The sequence below is a fragment of the Rhynchophorus ferrugineus genome, unplaced genomic scaffold (assembly GCF_030347505.1).
Source record: "Rhynchophorus ferrugineus isolate W39M unplaced genomic scaffold, kcgeb_rfMv2 rfM1, whole genome shotgun sequence".
Classification (NCBI taxonomy): domain Eukaryota; kingdom Metazoa; phylum Arthropoda; class Insecta; order Coleoptera; family Curculionidae; genus Rhynchophorus; species Rhynchophorus ferrugineus.
This window is the reverse complement of record NW_027472580.1, coordinates 919,703-937,939: the sequence shown is the minus strand read 5'-3', so window position 1 is coordinate 937,939 and position 18,237 is coordinate 919,703. Positions and strand designations below refer to the sequence as shown.

General features: G+C 30.3%; 1 protein-coding gene across 1 annotated transcript in view; it reads right to left on the bottom strand.

Moving 5' to 3' along the window:
- Agpat1 (1-Acylglycerol-3-phosphate O-acyltransferase 1) overlaps nt 1-18,181 on the bottom strand; it is a 37,658-nt gene extending 19,477 nt beyond the window's left edge. The window contains exon 1 of the mRNA XM_076413773.1: nt 17,854-18,181. Within this exon, the coding sequence (XP_076269888.1) occupies nt 17,854-18,038 (185 nt within the window). The 5' untranslated portion in view covers nt 18,039-18,181. The remainder of the gene's footprint in view (nt 1-17,853) is intronic.
- Between the last annotated feature and the right edge of the window lie 56 nt (nt 18,182-18,237).

Below are 18,237 nucleotides of genomic sequence, written 5' to 3'. Positions count from 1 at the left end.
AAAAAGTGAAATTACTTTTTTCCCAACCTTATATCTCGTAAACCCAGAATTTATTTTGTCATACACAATTGTTGTGTACAATTTGGGATCAAATTAAAAATGTCAAACAAAAATATTTACGTTACTATGTATATTAACTGATTAATTTATAATCAATGTTAATTATTAATTATCCGTCAAAGGTCATGTAAGTCGCTTCATACTAATTCAACCATACTTTGACCGTCCAGCTGATATCTAGCTGATAAAAAGGCACACGCCAGAAGAATTCACAGAACGTATCGATTAAGAATTAATTTTACCGTATTAATTTGTTTTATTTATTTATGGATTAAATTAATTAGCTATGTTAACGGTCTGCAACTGATTATGCAGTGTTTTGTATACAAAAATTGACCTATCTACAAATTTAGTTTCTTAATTCCATTAATAAATGGTGCGAAAATATTTATGCTTTTGGCTGTCAGCTTCTTTTTTTTTTGAAAGCTTTCACAGTACACCCAATAAAGGATGAATACATGTATATTGATCAGTAATATCGATGTGTAATAGATATGTATGTAATTACTCAGAATATAAATCAGCATTTGCTTAAAATATGTCAGGAAAGAAAGATACTAACTATTTTACAGTAATAGCAAATGCGTTAGGGAGAATGCTTGTTTAATTAAGGTAATTAATTAATTAATTATGAATGCTCATTAAAGCTAATTTGATCAAGAACGATGTATACAGGTAAATATGCTAAGTGGTGTTGAAAAGAGTTCAATGTAAAGTTGACACAATGCGACATTTTAACTCCATCAATTCAGATGACGTGAGTTCACGGCTTTAGGGAACAGACTATATATGTTCAAATAGAGGCTCTATAGTTTGAGTATTACAAGGTTTCGTAATATCCAAGAAAAATTTACAAAATAAGTTGGAATAACATATATTGTACTAATCAACTAATAGATAATATTTTTTACTTTGTCGATACATTTCCATAGTATCAATGTTGTTATCAAAAATAAACAATAAGAAAAATCGATGTACTGAACAGTTTTTATATTGATATCATTCAGAGTGCGACATAATAATATAATTGAATAAATAATATAGTCGCAAACTTTTTCTGGACTTTTTTTAAATTATAGGGAACCAATACCATAATAAATTATGGGGAACATATATACGGGTATAATCATAAGTAATATAGGTCGATCCAAAATGTAATGTCGGTTATTCCTAATAGATAGCTTTAAAGACACATATTTTTATGTAATATTTATTCAATGAAGCTGTACTATGCGTGTCCATAGAACATTACAAATATAAAAGTAGAGCATTCTTTCCTCGGCCAAAAATCATTGTTCATTGTGCAGTGAAAATGCAAGTTCCAGAAGATCACTTTCCTTATATTTTTCATTTTATCACCTGAACATTGTATTGTGTTTATGGTATAAGGGCAGTTTGACAAGTCAGTTGTTTCTTGCAAAAGGAGTTGATGTTAAGTGTTTGGCGGACCTTGCTAAACAATTTGTCCGGCACAATACTGTGGACAAGAAATCAAGAGATTGAAAAGTTGATAGCATCCCTAGAAAAGTGACAAAAGGTCGTTGTAAAAACGTTTAATTAGTGTTTAAAATTCAAAGGAAAAAAACGACCTAATGTTTTATCGGTAAACCCACCAATTACGATATAAAAAGCAATTAAAATATAACAACAGTACAATAAGTGAAATTTGAAGTCAACAAATTAGTATCAAATATTATTTGGATAATTATCTATAATTAGACATAATCCATAAAAAATATTTCAGTTATAAACTCATTAATCTTCTAAAAAAATAACGATGTTTTTGATATTATAATGACAAAAATAAGAATTAAAAAACGTTTAATGATGTTTGATATCGTCATTGCTATATTCGAATTCTAATAATCCAATGTCTCTGTAAATATATCTATCGATATATTTAGGATGTCTTATGGAGCCATATAATCCTTAACAAAGTTATAATATGTCTTAACTTTTTTTAAAAGACTTAATAATATAGTCATCTAAATTCAATAAAAAGCGCATTAAAAATTTAAAAATAAAGATTTAATGAAATGGTGGACACACTGGACCTTTGGTGAAGGACCCTTCTTATTTATTATATTATATATAATAAGTATATAAAGTCTCCTTTTGCCAACTAGGGGTTTATCTGGACTTGACTTACAGTTTAACACTAGCTCCGAACCACGGTCCTCGGCATTAAGCCTACCGATTGGCGAGTGACAAACTTTAGAAAGCACCCCAGAAGATATCCGATCGGTCTTACCCAGCTTGGTTACTGGCGTGATAGGGATCATTTTCTTTATCGGAATTTACACTCTTGTCTAGGACAATCACAAACATAAATTTACGACCATGCCCCAGCAGGATTAGCACCTGCGACTATCACAACAGTAGGAGGACCGTCCTGTCGCCTTTACCATTGCGCCAATAAGACGGCTATTTATTGTATTCTTAAAAATAAAACTTGCATATATAAGAAAGACGTTTCGGATAAAGTTGATGAGATAATATTCAAAATTGAAATATGAAACTTAAAAAACTAAACTGAAAAACACAAAATGTTATCAAAAATATTTGTTAATTATTTTATACTAGAACATTTTATGTTGGAATAACAATAAATAATGAAAGACAATGCCAGATGACATATGACCATGATTATCAAGTAATACAAATTTAAATAACACTGAATGATTTGTATAATATTGCATTGCATATTTTTAGTGAAAAAAACACTAGATTCAGGAAAAAACTTCAAGAATGTATTAAAAAGCATGAGGTGTGTCGATCTGTACTATTACGCAACATGTTCCATTAACAAAGTAATATAATAGATGTAATACATGAATGAATATTATTGTATAAGAGATGCAAAATCGATGATAAGAGAATATTTACGATTTGATTATGATTAAATAGAAGCGACAATATTAACACCAGGCTAAAACTCATCAACCCCATGGTACTTCATAAATAGTAAATTCCAAAAAGATTTGGAGATGTGGATTGTGTGTGACGTCGTACAAAAGCAGAGCACAGCGTTGTTATCAAAAATAACAATATAAAAAACAATAATAAACATCGATGTACGATATCATTCAGAGATTAACACGCAGAGCTAAGTTGCCTCTTCTTTCCATATAAATAAAAGTCTTTGGAGTAAATTAAAATATTTGTTGTTTCTAAACGTTACACGTGTTATAACTTAATACTATTTTCTATAATATTTCATGGCTTATGCTTAAGCTTATATAATAATATCATTAAATGTCGTATTTTAAAACAAGTAATTAACTTGAGTGATCATTTACTTGTTTACTTTATTTAACAGAAAAGTAGTATTAAAGGTCACCAATTATTTATTAAAATTATTTATAGATAAACTCTATAGTTCAGGAGATCTATCGTTTTTTAACATAGAAATATAGAATGGGAACTTAAATGGATACACCCGTAACCATATTTTAAGCATCTGGGCTCATCACTAGAGGGCGGCCTTATTTTAGGTTATATTTGTTTGTTTGTAATTTTAAGCAAATTTGTTGTTATGACGTTAATTTGGTAAAGCATTTAAGGGACATATTATTTGTTTAAATGTCATATCATAATAAGAGTGTTATTTTCTAGGATACATCAAGAAGCTAAACTATATAATAGAAAAAAGAAAAATTATTCCAGAATATCAGTTTGGGTTTCGCAATAAGCGTGGAACTATAGAACAAGTGCACAGACTTGTAAACAAAATAAACACTGACCTAAATGCCAAAAGATATTGTTCGGCTACTTTTCTAGATATATCTCAGGCATTTGACAAAATATGGCATACGGACGTGCAGGCTAAACTAAAGAAACTTCTCCCTCATTCGGACTATCAATTACTAAAATCGTATCTCACTGATAGACATTTTATTGTAAATCAAGGCGATGAACATACCGAATTAAATCCCATATATTCAGGAGTTCCGCAAGGTAGTGTACTGAGTCCAGTACTGTATATTCTGTATACGATTGATCTGCCCACCATAAAAATAACTACTGTGGCAACATACGCAGACGACACAGCAATCTCCACATCCCATGAAGATCCGGTCACTGCATAAATAAACCTGCAAACCCACCTGGATCAAATACAATTTATTATGGTTGAAGACATGGCGCATTAAAGCCAATGAAACAAAATCCACCCATGTAACGTTTAATCTGCGTAGAAGAACATGTCCACCAGTCAATCATCGTCAACTCCCCCATGCAGAGCAAGTTAAATATCTTGGTATGCACTTAGATCGACGCGTAACTTGGAAGAAGCACATACCCTATAAACGAAAACAACTTCGACTGAAACTATATCTAATGTATTGGCTCATCAGGTGCAAATCCAAGTTATCATTAGATGAGTCTATACTCAAGCCTATTTGATCATATGGAATCCAACTATGGGGTACCGCTAGCAAATCTAATATACCCATCATTCAACGGTTCCAAAATAAAGTGCTGCGTGCCATTGTTCATGCTCCGTACTATATTTCAAACAAGGTGATACAACACGATATTCCTTTAGAACCTATAAAGAGTGTAATTCAACGTGTTTGTGTGAAGTACTTCGAAAGAGTGTCAGTGCATCCCAATGTACTCGCTAATCAGCTGAATATGCGACGTGATAGTGAAGTACGTAGACTTAAACGTTTAATACCACCTGATCTGATTAGTGGACATATATAAACTTTAGAATAAGCTTTAATAAAATGCAGAAGATAGCTTAATGAAGTGATTTTCCGCATGCCATGCAAATATAATATAGACATAAGAAATACTTATTACCTATAGGGCAGATTGTGGAATCACAAAGTGTAAAAAAGCAAAAAAAATTCTAGGATTCGAAGATTGAAATTAAATTAATTATTTTCCAAAGGATTTTGCTCCAGCACAGAAGCAGTTACATTATCTACATCAAGCTTCCAATAATGGTTTATTCTTTACATTTCAGATCGACTAGTTGATTACGAACCCAATGTGAAAGATCATTGTTTACCCAAGATGCAGTTCCTAATTGTAATTTTAATTTCTAATATAATAGTACATCCTTGAGTCAGTGAAAACGATGGCAAAAATCTATGAATTGTGTTTCAAATTGCTTCCTCATCCACCGTATTCTCTAGATCTGGCCCCAAGCGACTATTTCCTGTTCTTAGATCTCAAAAGAATGCTCGCTGGGAAGAAATTTTCATCTAATGAAGACGTGATCGCCGAAACTGAGGCCTATTTTGAAGCAAAGGACAAATCGTACTACAAATATGGTATCGAAAAGTTTGATGGTCGATATAATCAGTGTATCGCCCTTGAAGGGAATTATGTTGAATAAAGAAAAGCTAATTTTGCCAAAAAATGTGTTTTACTATGGTAGGATTGGGATTTTTTTTTCAACTGTTATTCTGCGATACAAGGTGATAGAAAATTATGATCTAACTGATTCGAATTTATTATTCACAAACAAAAACGTTTCATACCGTATTACGAAACCAAAATAGTTTTCTTGCTAACTCAATATTTATGAAATACACATCACTACTAATTATCTAATTTATATTTCCCTTCGAAAATTGACCTACATCTACATCTTTCAACTATATTAAATTATAGACCCAAGATTATTCTATATTATTTAAGCCTCACAAATATATTGATTATACTAACCTTCTTTAATAATCAATATTAATATTAAAGGGAGCCTGGCTTAATATTAATATGGTTAATGTAAGACAATATTTTGGAGTATATTTATCTAGGTCTTTAGAAAAAAATAATATAATAATAATAATTTTTCAAAAATTGATCTGTTATTATAATTAGAATTCAATCAACAAAATTAATAATGGTATTTTAATATGTATTAAATTATTATAGTAGTCAAATATTATCAAAATTAAGTTCAAACTGAGCATTATTACTATTTAATTTGAAATCTCGAATAATTATTATGATGTTATATTTAGTTGAAATTAATTTTCAAATTGACCATTTTATATTTTACACAATATGGATATATTTTAATTCACATAAAAAAAGTCCAATAACAAATTAGCAAAGTATTTATACATTTCTTAAGTAAAAATAATAATACAACCTACATACATTAAATTAACAAAATCCAATATATGGATCCTTTGATATTAATCAATATATATTAATATTAATTTAAACAGCCCATCCTGATACCAAATAATTAATAAACAATCAAGGTTTAAACCTAGAACTCCACGAAGATTTTAATTATAAATAATCCATGTATACCTATGGGGTTGCACTAAAAATTCAAATCAACTAGTCATACAACGCTGTCAAAACAAAGTTCTTCGATTGATTACCAATGCCTTTGGCTACGTAACCAACGAAGAACTACGCGATGACCTGGAAATCGAATGGATTTGCGAAGTTATCCAAGATTTCGCCTTGAAACACGAAAGAAGATTCCTAAATCATACCAACGTGGAAGCAATACAACTGCTAGACAGCGCACAGGATGTCAGGAGATTGAAGCGAACTAAACCATACGAACTTATATATAGTGTATACCTTTAGTGTAAACTATAGCTATAAGTTATTATAATTTAATAATTGAGGAATATATATCGATGTATTTTCTTGCACTCGTCTTGCTTGTGAATTAATCCAAGTACATAGGAAAAGTAATAATAAATTAATTATAAATTAAGATTGTACTAAGCGTATCTAATAAAGATGTTATTAAAAAAATACATGTGTTTGCTACTAGGTTTAGTTAGATAAAAAATCAATAGAATATATAACTCAAATTCATAAACAGATTATTTTGGTATGGTCCAATGTCTACTTAGTATTTGTCCATGGTCTTTCATGTAGTATAAGACAAGTATAATTTTGTTTTCGTTATATGTATTTTAAACTATATCAGAAAAAATAACTTATATTACTCTACAAATAATAAGTACTTACGGTAAATTCAGTATATTCCTCATTCTCATCATTAAAATTGGCATAAAGATGATGCAATTAAATGATATAAATATGTAACCAAATAAAAATTTAAGATAATAACAAAAGGCTTGACGTCTTTCAAAGAGAAAAAGATAGACTAAAAGAGCTCCGAACACAGCTACAAGAAGAAATGCCAACATGTTTTGTTCAGTGTTAATGATTCCGTTTAAAGATATAACAACTGTATATTCAGTATTATCCTAGCTTTGCTCTACGTTAAGGGTAATCAAGTAACTACAGCAACTGGTTTAAATATAATAATATTTGATTGGAAACATCGAATTATTTTATATAGAATTTTTTATTTGTGTAGTACAAGAGCGTGACGTTGAAAAGCTACTTTAAACAGACCAATTAGAATTTAGCATTAAGCATGTTTTTGAAAATAACTTGCCTAACAAAAAACTTTTTAAACATGCATATATTCGAGCATGAGTTAGACATTATTGTTAATAGTCATAGAGTTTGTTGGTAAAGCCAGAGATCAAGATCATAGAAAGCAAACCGGAAAATAGAAACCAACAAAACTGTGGTGAGATTTAGTGAAGAATATTCGATATCCTGCCAAACCAACATATGCAGTTGTTGATATTTAGATGGCAATATACCCAGTTGATAATTACAGGTCAATTGAAAAGTCCCCGACCTACCATAGTAATACACATTTTTTGGCAAAATTAGTTTTTCTTTTTATTAAACATAATTGCCTTCAAGGGTAATACACTGATTCTAGCGACCCTCCAACCTTTCGATACCATTTTTGTAGTACAATTTATCCTTTGCTTAAAATAGGCCTCAGTTTCGGCGATCACCTCTTCATTCGACGAAAATTTCTTCCCAGCGAGCATTTTTTTGAGATCTGAGTACAGGAAATAGTCGCTAAGCAATTCGAAGCCCAATTCATGGATTTTTGCCTTCTTTTTACTGACTTGTGACACGGTGCATTGTCTTGGTGAAGTACTTTCTTTTTCTCCAAACGCGGCCGTTTTTCGGAGATTTCGTCCTTCAAACGATCCAATAACGCTATGTAATAGTCACTGTTGATGGTTCTTACTTTTTCAAGGTAGTCAATGAAAATTATTCCATGCGCATCCCAAAATTCAGACGCCATAACCTTGCCAGCCGACTGTTGCGTTTTCCCACGCTTTAGAGCGGGTTCATCGTGTGCAGTCCACTTGGATGACTGTCGATTGGACTTCGGAGTGTAATGATGGAGCCATGTTTCATTCATTGTCACATATCGAAGCAAAAACTCGGGTTTATTACGCTTGATCATCTTCAAACACTGCTCCGAATACTCAACTCGTCGTTGTTTGTAGTTAAAAGAGAGCTCGCGCGGCACCCACTTTGTACAGAGCTTTCTCATACCCAAATATTCGTGAATGATATGATGTACACGTTCAGTTGATATTTTTAGAGTGCCTGCTATTTCATTCAATTTCAATTTACGGTCATTAAATATCCTTTGGTGAATTTTTTAATGTTTTCGTCGGTAACAACCTCTTTTCGGCGTCCATTGCATTCACTCTCTTTGGTGCTCATTTCACCACGTCTAAACTTAGCATACCAATGCTTGATGGTTGATTTTCCTGGGGCAGTGTCCGGAAATTCGACATCAAGCCAAGTTTTTGCTTTAACTGTATTTTTTCCCTTCAAAAAGAAATATTTTATTCGAAAATTACTTTTTATCCATTTTTTCACAATAACAAAAGTTGCTTCACTCAAATTGCTATAATTCACCGACTAATGATCCGACCGCTGCCAAGTTATACGCGCATCATCTATGTGTCAGGTAGGTGACTTTTCAATTGAACTGTTTATTATTTAAGTATAACAAACATGGAACAAACAAATGCCATTAAATATAGCTATAGGGAGCAAATTCATTAACAAAAAGGAAACATCAACAAAAATTAAAAAGTCGTGGAGAGAGATGAAATTAAGATACCAACAGCAGAAAAGCAGAAATACCTCAGAAGAGTCAAGGGTGTAAAAAGAAAAACGCTATGAAAAGTCAAGAGATAAAAAAGACCTCAATAATAAATCAAAGTATATAGAAGAATAGACAGAATTCCTTTAGAATTGTAAATTCCTTCATATATTCATCCCATGTAAGAATGTATAAACATAATTATAAAATTTAATACATAAAAGATGAAGTTTACGCTCGCATATCCAAAAATGATGTTTTCATTCAAAATAATCTCCAAATTTCAACATTACTTATAATAGTTTAACTATCATTCGCGATTAATGGAATATTAAAGCAATAAATTAATCGAGTTCTGAGACATTTTGAATAAACTATACGCATACTTCTTAAACCATAAATCAATTGGCATTGCGTACGTAGCGTGTATTACGTAGTACGAATTGAAGGTCAATATATTCTAAATAATTGCAACAAATTTCCAGCAATATCCCCAAAAAAACTCAAATATTCAATTCCACATGGCTCTCGATGTTGCGTAGATCATGCAAAGCCACGTCGTGTTAAAACGAATGTCTGGTTATTTAAAGTAAACCTATAAAAAAAAACGGAAAATATACAATTCCGATGATGAATAATGAGAATGTTTTGTGAAATATTGAATAATTAATAGATCTAAAACCATAATGCTCATAATAGTTTCTTAAATTGTAATTTAAGGAAATAGATTGACGAAATAAGACGAATTGTTATCTATAATCATTACTCAATGTTTAAAAATTAAAAATTAGAAAATGTCGTCGGAAAAAGTAGAAAATAGTATCGTGATAATATAATGCCATAGTGAAAATTAATTTCAATATTGGACAGGCGGAAAAGAAGGATTTACTGTGGTTCGTTGCGACTGAGAATAAAACGTGGATCAGGTATTATAATTCCAAGCACAAAAGTGTTATTGGTTAGTCCACCAAAGACATTAAAAACCACAACATTTTTACACATACGATGCATTAACGAATAGCAAAATAAAAAATATAATGTTGCACCACAAAAAGGGTCTCTAATACTTTCAATATAAACTCCTCTCTATTTAGAATGGATTTTTTATTCATAAGTATTGTTAGTTTTTCCTATTTTCTTGCTTCTATTGGATCTGGTTATAATAATTATTTGATCTCCCTAGTTTAGGTTTAGGATATTTCTAAATTCCTGTTTGATTTCCATTTAAATACCTCTCGTTTTTCAATATTTCTATAATTATTGTTTATTTCTCCCATCGTGTTTTTGTTTCTTCGGCTATTTATTATATCTATAGTTCTTCCAATAAAACAGCCAATGTATGTCGTAGATGACGTTCAAAATTTATTTGTATATTCGTCATCAAGAAGTTTAATTTATTCGTTTTATAATCAGACAATATTTTCCTTCTTAATTTATTCTAGTAATTTTAAGTAAGTAACATAGAAAAAATAGAAATTTCACGGTATAGGCGACCTTGGGGAAATGTTTTGTTTAGTTCAATCAACTGTAGCGCTGCGATCGCAAATTGTGATTGGCTAGTTTAAATTGTGTGAAATCAGCATTTTCTATGGGCGTCCATTTTTATGTTTGTTGTTTGTAGATTATGGTTTTTACTTAGATCACGAAATTTTCGTTTTACGTTGTGCATATTTTCTGTTTTACATTAAATATTATGGAGTAATAATATAAAAATTGATAACAATGCATCAGTGTAGTAAAAGATGTAGCGTACCGGGGTAAAATTCTACTACGGAAATTAGACATCGTTTCCCAAAGAATGATCTCGCTCCTTTCCAAAAATGGGTTGATCAAGTAAACAGTAGTAAGTTACCTGGATAAACCACAATGCAAATATATCAACGTCATGGTGTTTGTTATGGACATTTTAGTGAAAAATTTAGAATTATCCTTCCTTCACGAACAGGTATTAGGGTAAATGCATATCCATCATTGGTTTTATCAGGTACATATAAAATTATCTATCTACTACATATCTGCTTATATATTGTTTGTTTAGAGAAATTCAAAACCTTATGAAGATGTTAGTAGTAATAAAATTCAATTAATCTACCAAGTTGTTCGTATGCTGTCAGTGTGATGTCTCTACATAAAGAAGTCTTACAAGGAGGTAACAATTAATATAACTGGATAATTAGTAGTAATAAATACTACTTTTAATTGTAAAATATCCCTAAAATATTTGCAATACTTTAACTATTTAGAACAATTAGTGTTCAATCATTTTATAGTAGATATATTTAAATTTGATTGCCTTGTTAAGAAAATATTTGTTATGGTGCCATCAATAAATTTAATTGCTACTTTTAGGGGATTTATTACCTTAAAGAAATCTATTTTGTCTAAATTTACAAATAACTACATTTGTTTAACAAATCTTAACCAAGATTGCTTAAAGAATTTTGTTGGATCTATTAGAGGTCATGGAGGTAGAAACAGCATCCTTCCCCTAGTATGTTCGAGAAATTTTTAAAAAGGCTCATCACATCAATTTTTTCACATCATTCTTCCGGAGAAAATTGTGAAGAAGATGCACATGTTAGATAAATTATATTCTTTTTTAACGGGAAATCTAGTACCACTTGAGGTTGTTAAATCACCAGTTGAATCTATATTTTCAGGTCCAGAGAACTTTGCTCTGAGGAAAACGAGTCTAATATTGTATTTTAGTCTTATTTCAGGCTATTTAACAAAACTTCTGAAAAAGAGACGGCATGCAATATTTGTCTATATTCTATATTAAGTAGTTCCACAGATTAAATACTCTAAAATCTAAATATTTTTAAAAAACACATAAATTTTTAGTGTTTCAACTGTCCAATCCATAATGATTTTCAAGACAAAATTTTAAGTTATTCTGATGTTTGATTGTATTTTTGGTTTAATGAAGTTAATACAATATCAACAGGGAAGGATTTAAAGTTTACCTTCAATATATCAAGATAAGTTAGAACTCTAATAGATCCCATAAAATTGATGGCACTAAACATATATGGGAAGGCCTTATAGAAGAATTATAGATATTTTAATATTGCCTAGAATAGAGTTCATAATTGTTTTTTTTTGCTTTTTGTTTATATTATTTCCACTTATGTATATTTGTATAGGATTTTATTTTAATAAATTAATTTTAAAATTTAAATTTGATTTTTATTTAAATACTATTGGCCAATAAATGTGACGTCACAAAATAATCAGGGGAAATGGCAGACCAATCAAAGCAAAGTATTTTCCTTACAGGTTTCTACATAACTATTTTAAACTAACCAATCAAATTCGCGTTGTCAGCGCCGCCAATGATTGGACTAAGCGAAACTTTGCCCCACTACTTACCATTGTAGTTGCACACCCCTGATGTAAACGAATGAGCCTGTCAAAATCGTCCGGTTGTCAAATGTATGCAAATTTTTTCAAAACAATAGTGATAAGAAGTTATAACCATAACCTATACACTATTGTGGCTATATAATTACTTGCAGTTTTTAGATGTACTATAATTTTAAAATAAATTATAATTGACATTTTTGTTCAATTATTTTATTTAGATTAGAATTTTCTTGTATGTCAATACCAAACTGAATTAAAGCTCAGACTTGATGCGGCAACATTGCGACGTTTTGACGTCACAAATTTCGATGACTCATACACAAATAAACTTTGAATAGACTATATATGTTGTCTTATGAATGCTGTCTGATCAACAACATTCGATTTGTGTTGGTACTCGTTGACTGTGTTGTCAAATGTCTACAAAATTCTTCAAAACGTCAGTGATAATAATTAGAGGTTATAAACGTTGTAAATCAAAAGTCCAAATTGATGTGACGTGCCAACGTCATAAATTATGATGTGTATCGGCTGTTTTATTTAATATATTATACATCGTTCTTTATAAGGTCTTCCTTGATTTTGCCTTTATTAATTTCCATCAAATTTTTAGTGTTTTTGTGTTTTCCATCTCTTAATCCCGTACTTCAAATATAATCAGACAATTTCTTCTTCCTATTTCTCTAGTTATTGTAGATTTTCTTCTTGTCTTTGTGTTACTATTTTAATTATTTTTACTTTTTCCATTTCACTGATCTGTTTTTCCACTTGAGAGTTCCTATTATAATTTCTTTTTATCTAGCCTTAATAATTACAGTTACATATTTATATTATTTTTAAAATTTTTTTATTATCTTTTTATCATATTTACTACATGTACCCAAAATAATTAGTTAAAACAAGTTAGAAGCATCAGTACTATGTTATAATATACAACGCATAAACACATATAACATACAAAGCAACTGTTATATTAAGCAAAGTTCACATTGATTTTAATTTTCTTTCTTAGCGCGTGTTTCAATAGATAAACTAATTTAAAAAAAAAACATACAATTTGCGACACAACTAAATTTATAGTTTGATATTTACATTCGCCGGTTTGACCTTACTTGAAGTCTGAAGACACGACATGGGGTCGAACCAAAACAGTAATTATTATTCTGTTGATATGATATCAAGCATGTGTACTGGACCGACTTTGTACCAAGTTATATTATAGAAATACCTGTCATATAAATGAAAATAATTTTAAATATTAGAAAATATTTCGATTTTAAGTTTGTTTGTGTAAAATTGATTCGATAAGACTAGCTTCATATTATAATTGTTGAGCAAAATATGTCTAACACTGCTAAATCTGGTGAGTAACAAGAGTATTCTACAATTCATTTTGGTTCTATATGAAATAATATATTTGCATATTAAGTTACGGCAAGTTTCAATGCCAATAGTAGTTTTACTTGGCAAATTTTAATACGTTCAGCTTTTGGTAAAAGTATCAGGTAATGAGACACAAAGTTTACAACCTTCTCCAAATTTAAATCCTAACAGTATGGTTTTAAGTTGCAAAGATGCTGTCTTTACAAATTGGCGTCACACCACTTTCTATGGTGAAACGTAAATATGATCTGTTACTAAACTTCTAAATAAAAGCCTTTAACACGTCAATTGAAAAATCCCCAGACTGGCACATAGATGGCGCTACTAAAATTAAATATGTTTTTAGTTGGCCCTAACCAAAAAAAAAAAGATGCGTGTATAAATTTGACAGCTGTCGGATCATTAGTTCGTGAATTATAGTATTTTGAGTGAAGCAACTTTTGTTATTGTGAAAAAAAAATGATAAAAAATAATTTCGCGAGATGACAAAATATTGCTTTTTGAAGGGAAAAATATAATTGAATCAAAAACTTGGCTTGATGCCGAGTTTCCGGACACTGCCCCAGGAAAATCAACCATCAAGGATTGTTATGCTAAGTTTAGACGCGGTGAAATGAGCACCGAAGACGGTGAACGCAGTGGATGCCCAAAAGTTTTACTGAGGAAAACATTTAAAAAATCCACAAAATGATTTTGAATAACCGTAAATTGAAATTGAATGAAATAACAGACACTCTAAAGATATCAACTGAACGTGTACATCATACCATTCAAGAATATTTGGGTATGAGAAAGCTCTGTGTAAAGTGGGTGCCGCGCGAGCTCACTTTTGACCAAAAACCACGATGATTCGGAGCAGTGTTTGAAGATGATCAAGTGTAATAAACCCGATACGTGACAATGGATGAAACATGGCTCGATCATTTCACTCCGAAGTTCAATCAATAGTCATCCGAGTGGACTGCATATGATGAACAGTCGGCTGTCAAGGTTATGGCGTTTGTATACTGAGATGCGAATGGAATAACTTTCATTGATTGCCTTGAAACAGGAAGGACCACCAACAGCGACCATTACATAGCGTTATTGGACCGTTTGAAGGACCAAATCGCCGAAAAAACGGCCGCGTTTGAAGAAAAAGAAAGTGCTGCTTCACCAAAGCAAAAATCTATGAATTGGGCTTGGAATTGCTTAGTCATCCACCGTATTTTCCAGATCTGGCCCCCAGCGACTATTTCCTGTTCTCAGATCTCAAAAGAATGCTCGCTGGGAAGAAATTTTCGTCGAATGAAGAAGTGATCGACGACACAGGTATAATTTGAAGCGTACTACAAAAATGGAATCGAAAAGTTGGAGAGTAGCTATAATCAGTGTATCCCTGTGTTAAAAAATCTGTTTTGCTATGGTAAGCCGCGGACTTTTCAATTGACCTGTTATATTCTATGCATCCATATCATCATTAATATTATTCAAGAAAATTGATATTGAGCGAGTAAGGAGGATATTCTACAATTAATTTTGATTCTATCTAAAATAATATATTTTCATATTGAATTGCGACAAGTTCCAATCCCAATAGCAGATTTACATTTGCAACTTGCAAATTCGAATACGTTCTGCTTTTGATAAAACTGTCAGGTAGTGAGATACAAAGCTCTGTACAACCTTTTCCAAATATAGACGTCCAAATAATATGGATCTATGTGGAAAAGATGCAATCTACAATTTGAACTGTATAATAGGTTGTTTACACCATCAATAAACCTTAATTAATAAGGGCGTTTTCTTAACTTGTTTATAAAACACACAAACATTCAAACCAGATGAAAATTTCGTTGTTAAAGTGGGAATCTCAATTTTGGCCTTTTTAAAATAAAAACGGACATATCAACAACAACCCGCCGTTATTAACAATCCTATATGAAACCCTAAGGAAGTTTTGTCTGGCTTTATTTTATTTTTATCTATTTTTGAAATAAAACTATTGATCATACAGGTCTTTAACAAAAAAACACGAATTATTTTCAATAGATTTCTATAAATTTTGACATGTTGAAAACGAAAATAACATGGAAAAAAATTCAGACATTCAGTCATTACAAAACGAAAATTTATTATAAAAATCAGGGATTTTTTAGTTTTTTTACTATTATATTTATATTTATAATAGACTCCTTGTTTTTTGTGACTATATAAAAATTTGGCCCAGAAGGGAGCTTGAGGTTGCTGAACGTCCTCCAAGAAACATTGGTTCAGAAACAAAGTTAAAGGAATGTTTACCACGACCATGACACATCCTCATAAAGAAGGTTGGGTTGCTTTTGAGGACGTCATGAAGAATGTTTTAAGCAATTACAAAGATCCTAACTATAAACAAACCGTCAAGAGAATGCTAAAAGCATTTCAAGCTTTAGGTTACCTAGTGAGTCCAAAAGCACATGTTCTTCAATCGCACCTCCACTACCTTCCGGAAAATTTGGGAGGTGTGAGTAGAGAGCAAGATTTCATTGCGACATGATGGTGAAAAGATATAAAAAAAAATGGAACATCTGTAGAGTATCAGAAAATCACGCTTCAGAGAGGCCTTTCAGGTTTTTCAGCCAAAGCTAAAAAGTACAAAGGGGAAACAACTGGGAAAAAGAAAATATTACGTATATATTTTTTGCAGATTTACGTTGTATAACTAACAACACATAACAGGATATATTTTATCTATTTATTTTTACTATCAACTTTGTCTTATATCAGTTTACTTTAAATTAACGCATTTTGTATTGAAAAGTAGATTAATTTCTCGTATACGTAATATTCAATTAAAAATATCGCATTCGTATCTTATCAAAACTTAAATGTTGGGTATTATAAAACAACAAAATTACACCAAAAATCTAGAGATAAACAGCTACTTTGTTTATTGGATTAGATAAAATCGTCAATGTAATTGAATTTGAATAAATACATCCTTAAGATAAGTGTCGATATCATTGAAACAATTAAATTAACAATTCCGGTGTTTTTAAGCTAAAAGAACTAGACTAAAACTATTATTAATATATTATGCTTTTTGTTATTTAATTTTATTAGCATCAATTATAATATTTATGCATTTTTTAATATCTAAATAAAACATATGATGACGATACGTTCAAGGGTTACTATGGTTTAAAACCGCAAAACTATTGATAGTCTTGTTTTATTTTATCTCAAACCAGCAAAACCTTCAACGAAAAATTAATTCTCAAAAATCAAGATAGTTCAACTTTAATTGAAAACACAAAAAATTACATACTTCCAAACACCTCTGTTATTTAATTCGTCTTACTAAAATTAAAACAATAATATAAATTTTTAAAAACTCTAATAAGAAAAATATTAGTTAAAATTAAATATATTATGTAATTAAATATATAACTAATAAGGTCAATTATTTAACCATTTAAAAAATTTAATTAAAATTAAGGTTTATTATTGGTAAATTTCCAATATCAGTTAAAAACAAACAAATAAACAAAAGAGACAAAGTAATTATTATACAAATTAGAAATCTACTATAATTAGCATATTATATTTAGACCGAATTTATTTTGAAATTGATATTATATTTTAAATAAATATTAAATTGTAAATCATATAAAAAAAATCCATTCACAAATCTAAGAATATATTTTTGAATTTCTTAATTAACAATAACGGCATAATGCACACAAATTAAATTAATAAAATCCAACATCCGCACGCTTTAATATGAATCATAATATGTCACTATTAATTTAAATTGTCCATCCTGATGCCAAAAAAAACGAATAAACAATCAAGGTCTAAACATAGTACCCTACGAAGATTGAAATTATAAATAGTCTCTATATATAACAGGTGCCTTTATATTAATAGGTCTAGTTTTTAAAAAATCGATAAAATTCATAACCCAAATTCGTAAATAAATTACTCTGAATTTATAACAGAAAATACATTAGAAAAATATACTAAACAGAAAAATATTACACAGTCTTTCACATAGTATACGACAATTATAATTTTGTTTTCACAAAATATACTTTTTGTCCTATATTAGAAGTAACCTAACTTAAATTATTTTACAAATAATCGGTACTTACACTAAATTCAGTACATTCCCCATTCTCAGCATAAAAACTGGTATTAAGATGATGGAATTAAAAGACATATATAAATAATAACATAAAAATTTAAGATAATAACAAAACGCCGGTCGCGTTTCATAGAGAAAAGGAAGGCCCAAAAGGGCTCCGAACACAGCCACTTCAAGAAGAAATGCCGACATGTTTTGTTCTGTGTAAATGATTCCGCTTTAATTTATAATAACCGTATATTCATTATTACACTAGCTTTGCCCTACGATAAGGGTAGTCAACTGACTAAAGCAACTGGCTTAAGTATGATAAGAATTGATTGGAAACATCGGACTAATATTTTATTTACAATTTTTTGTTTGTGTACTACAACGACGTGACGTCAAACAG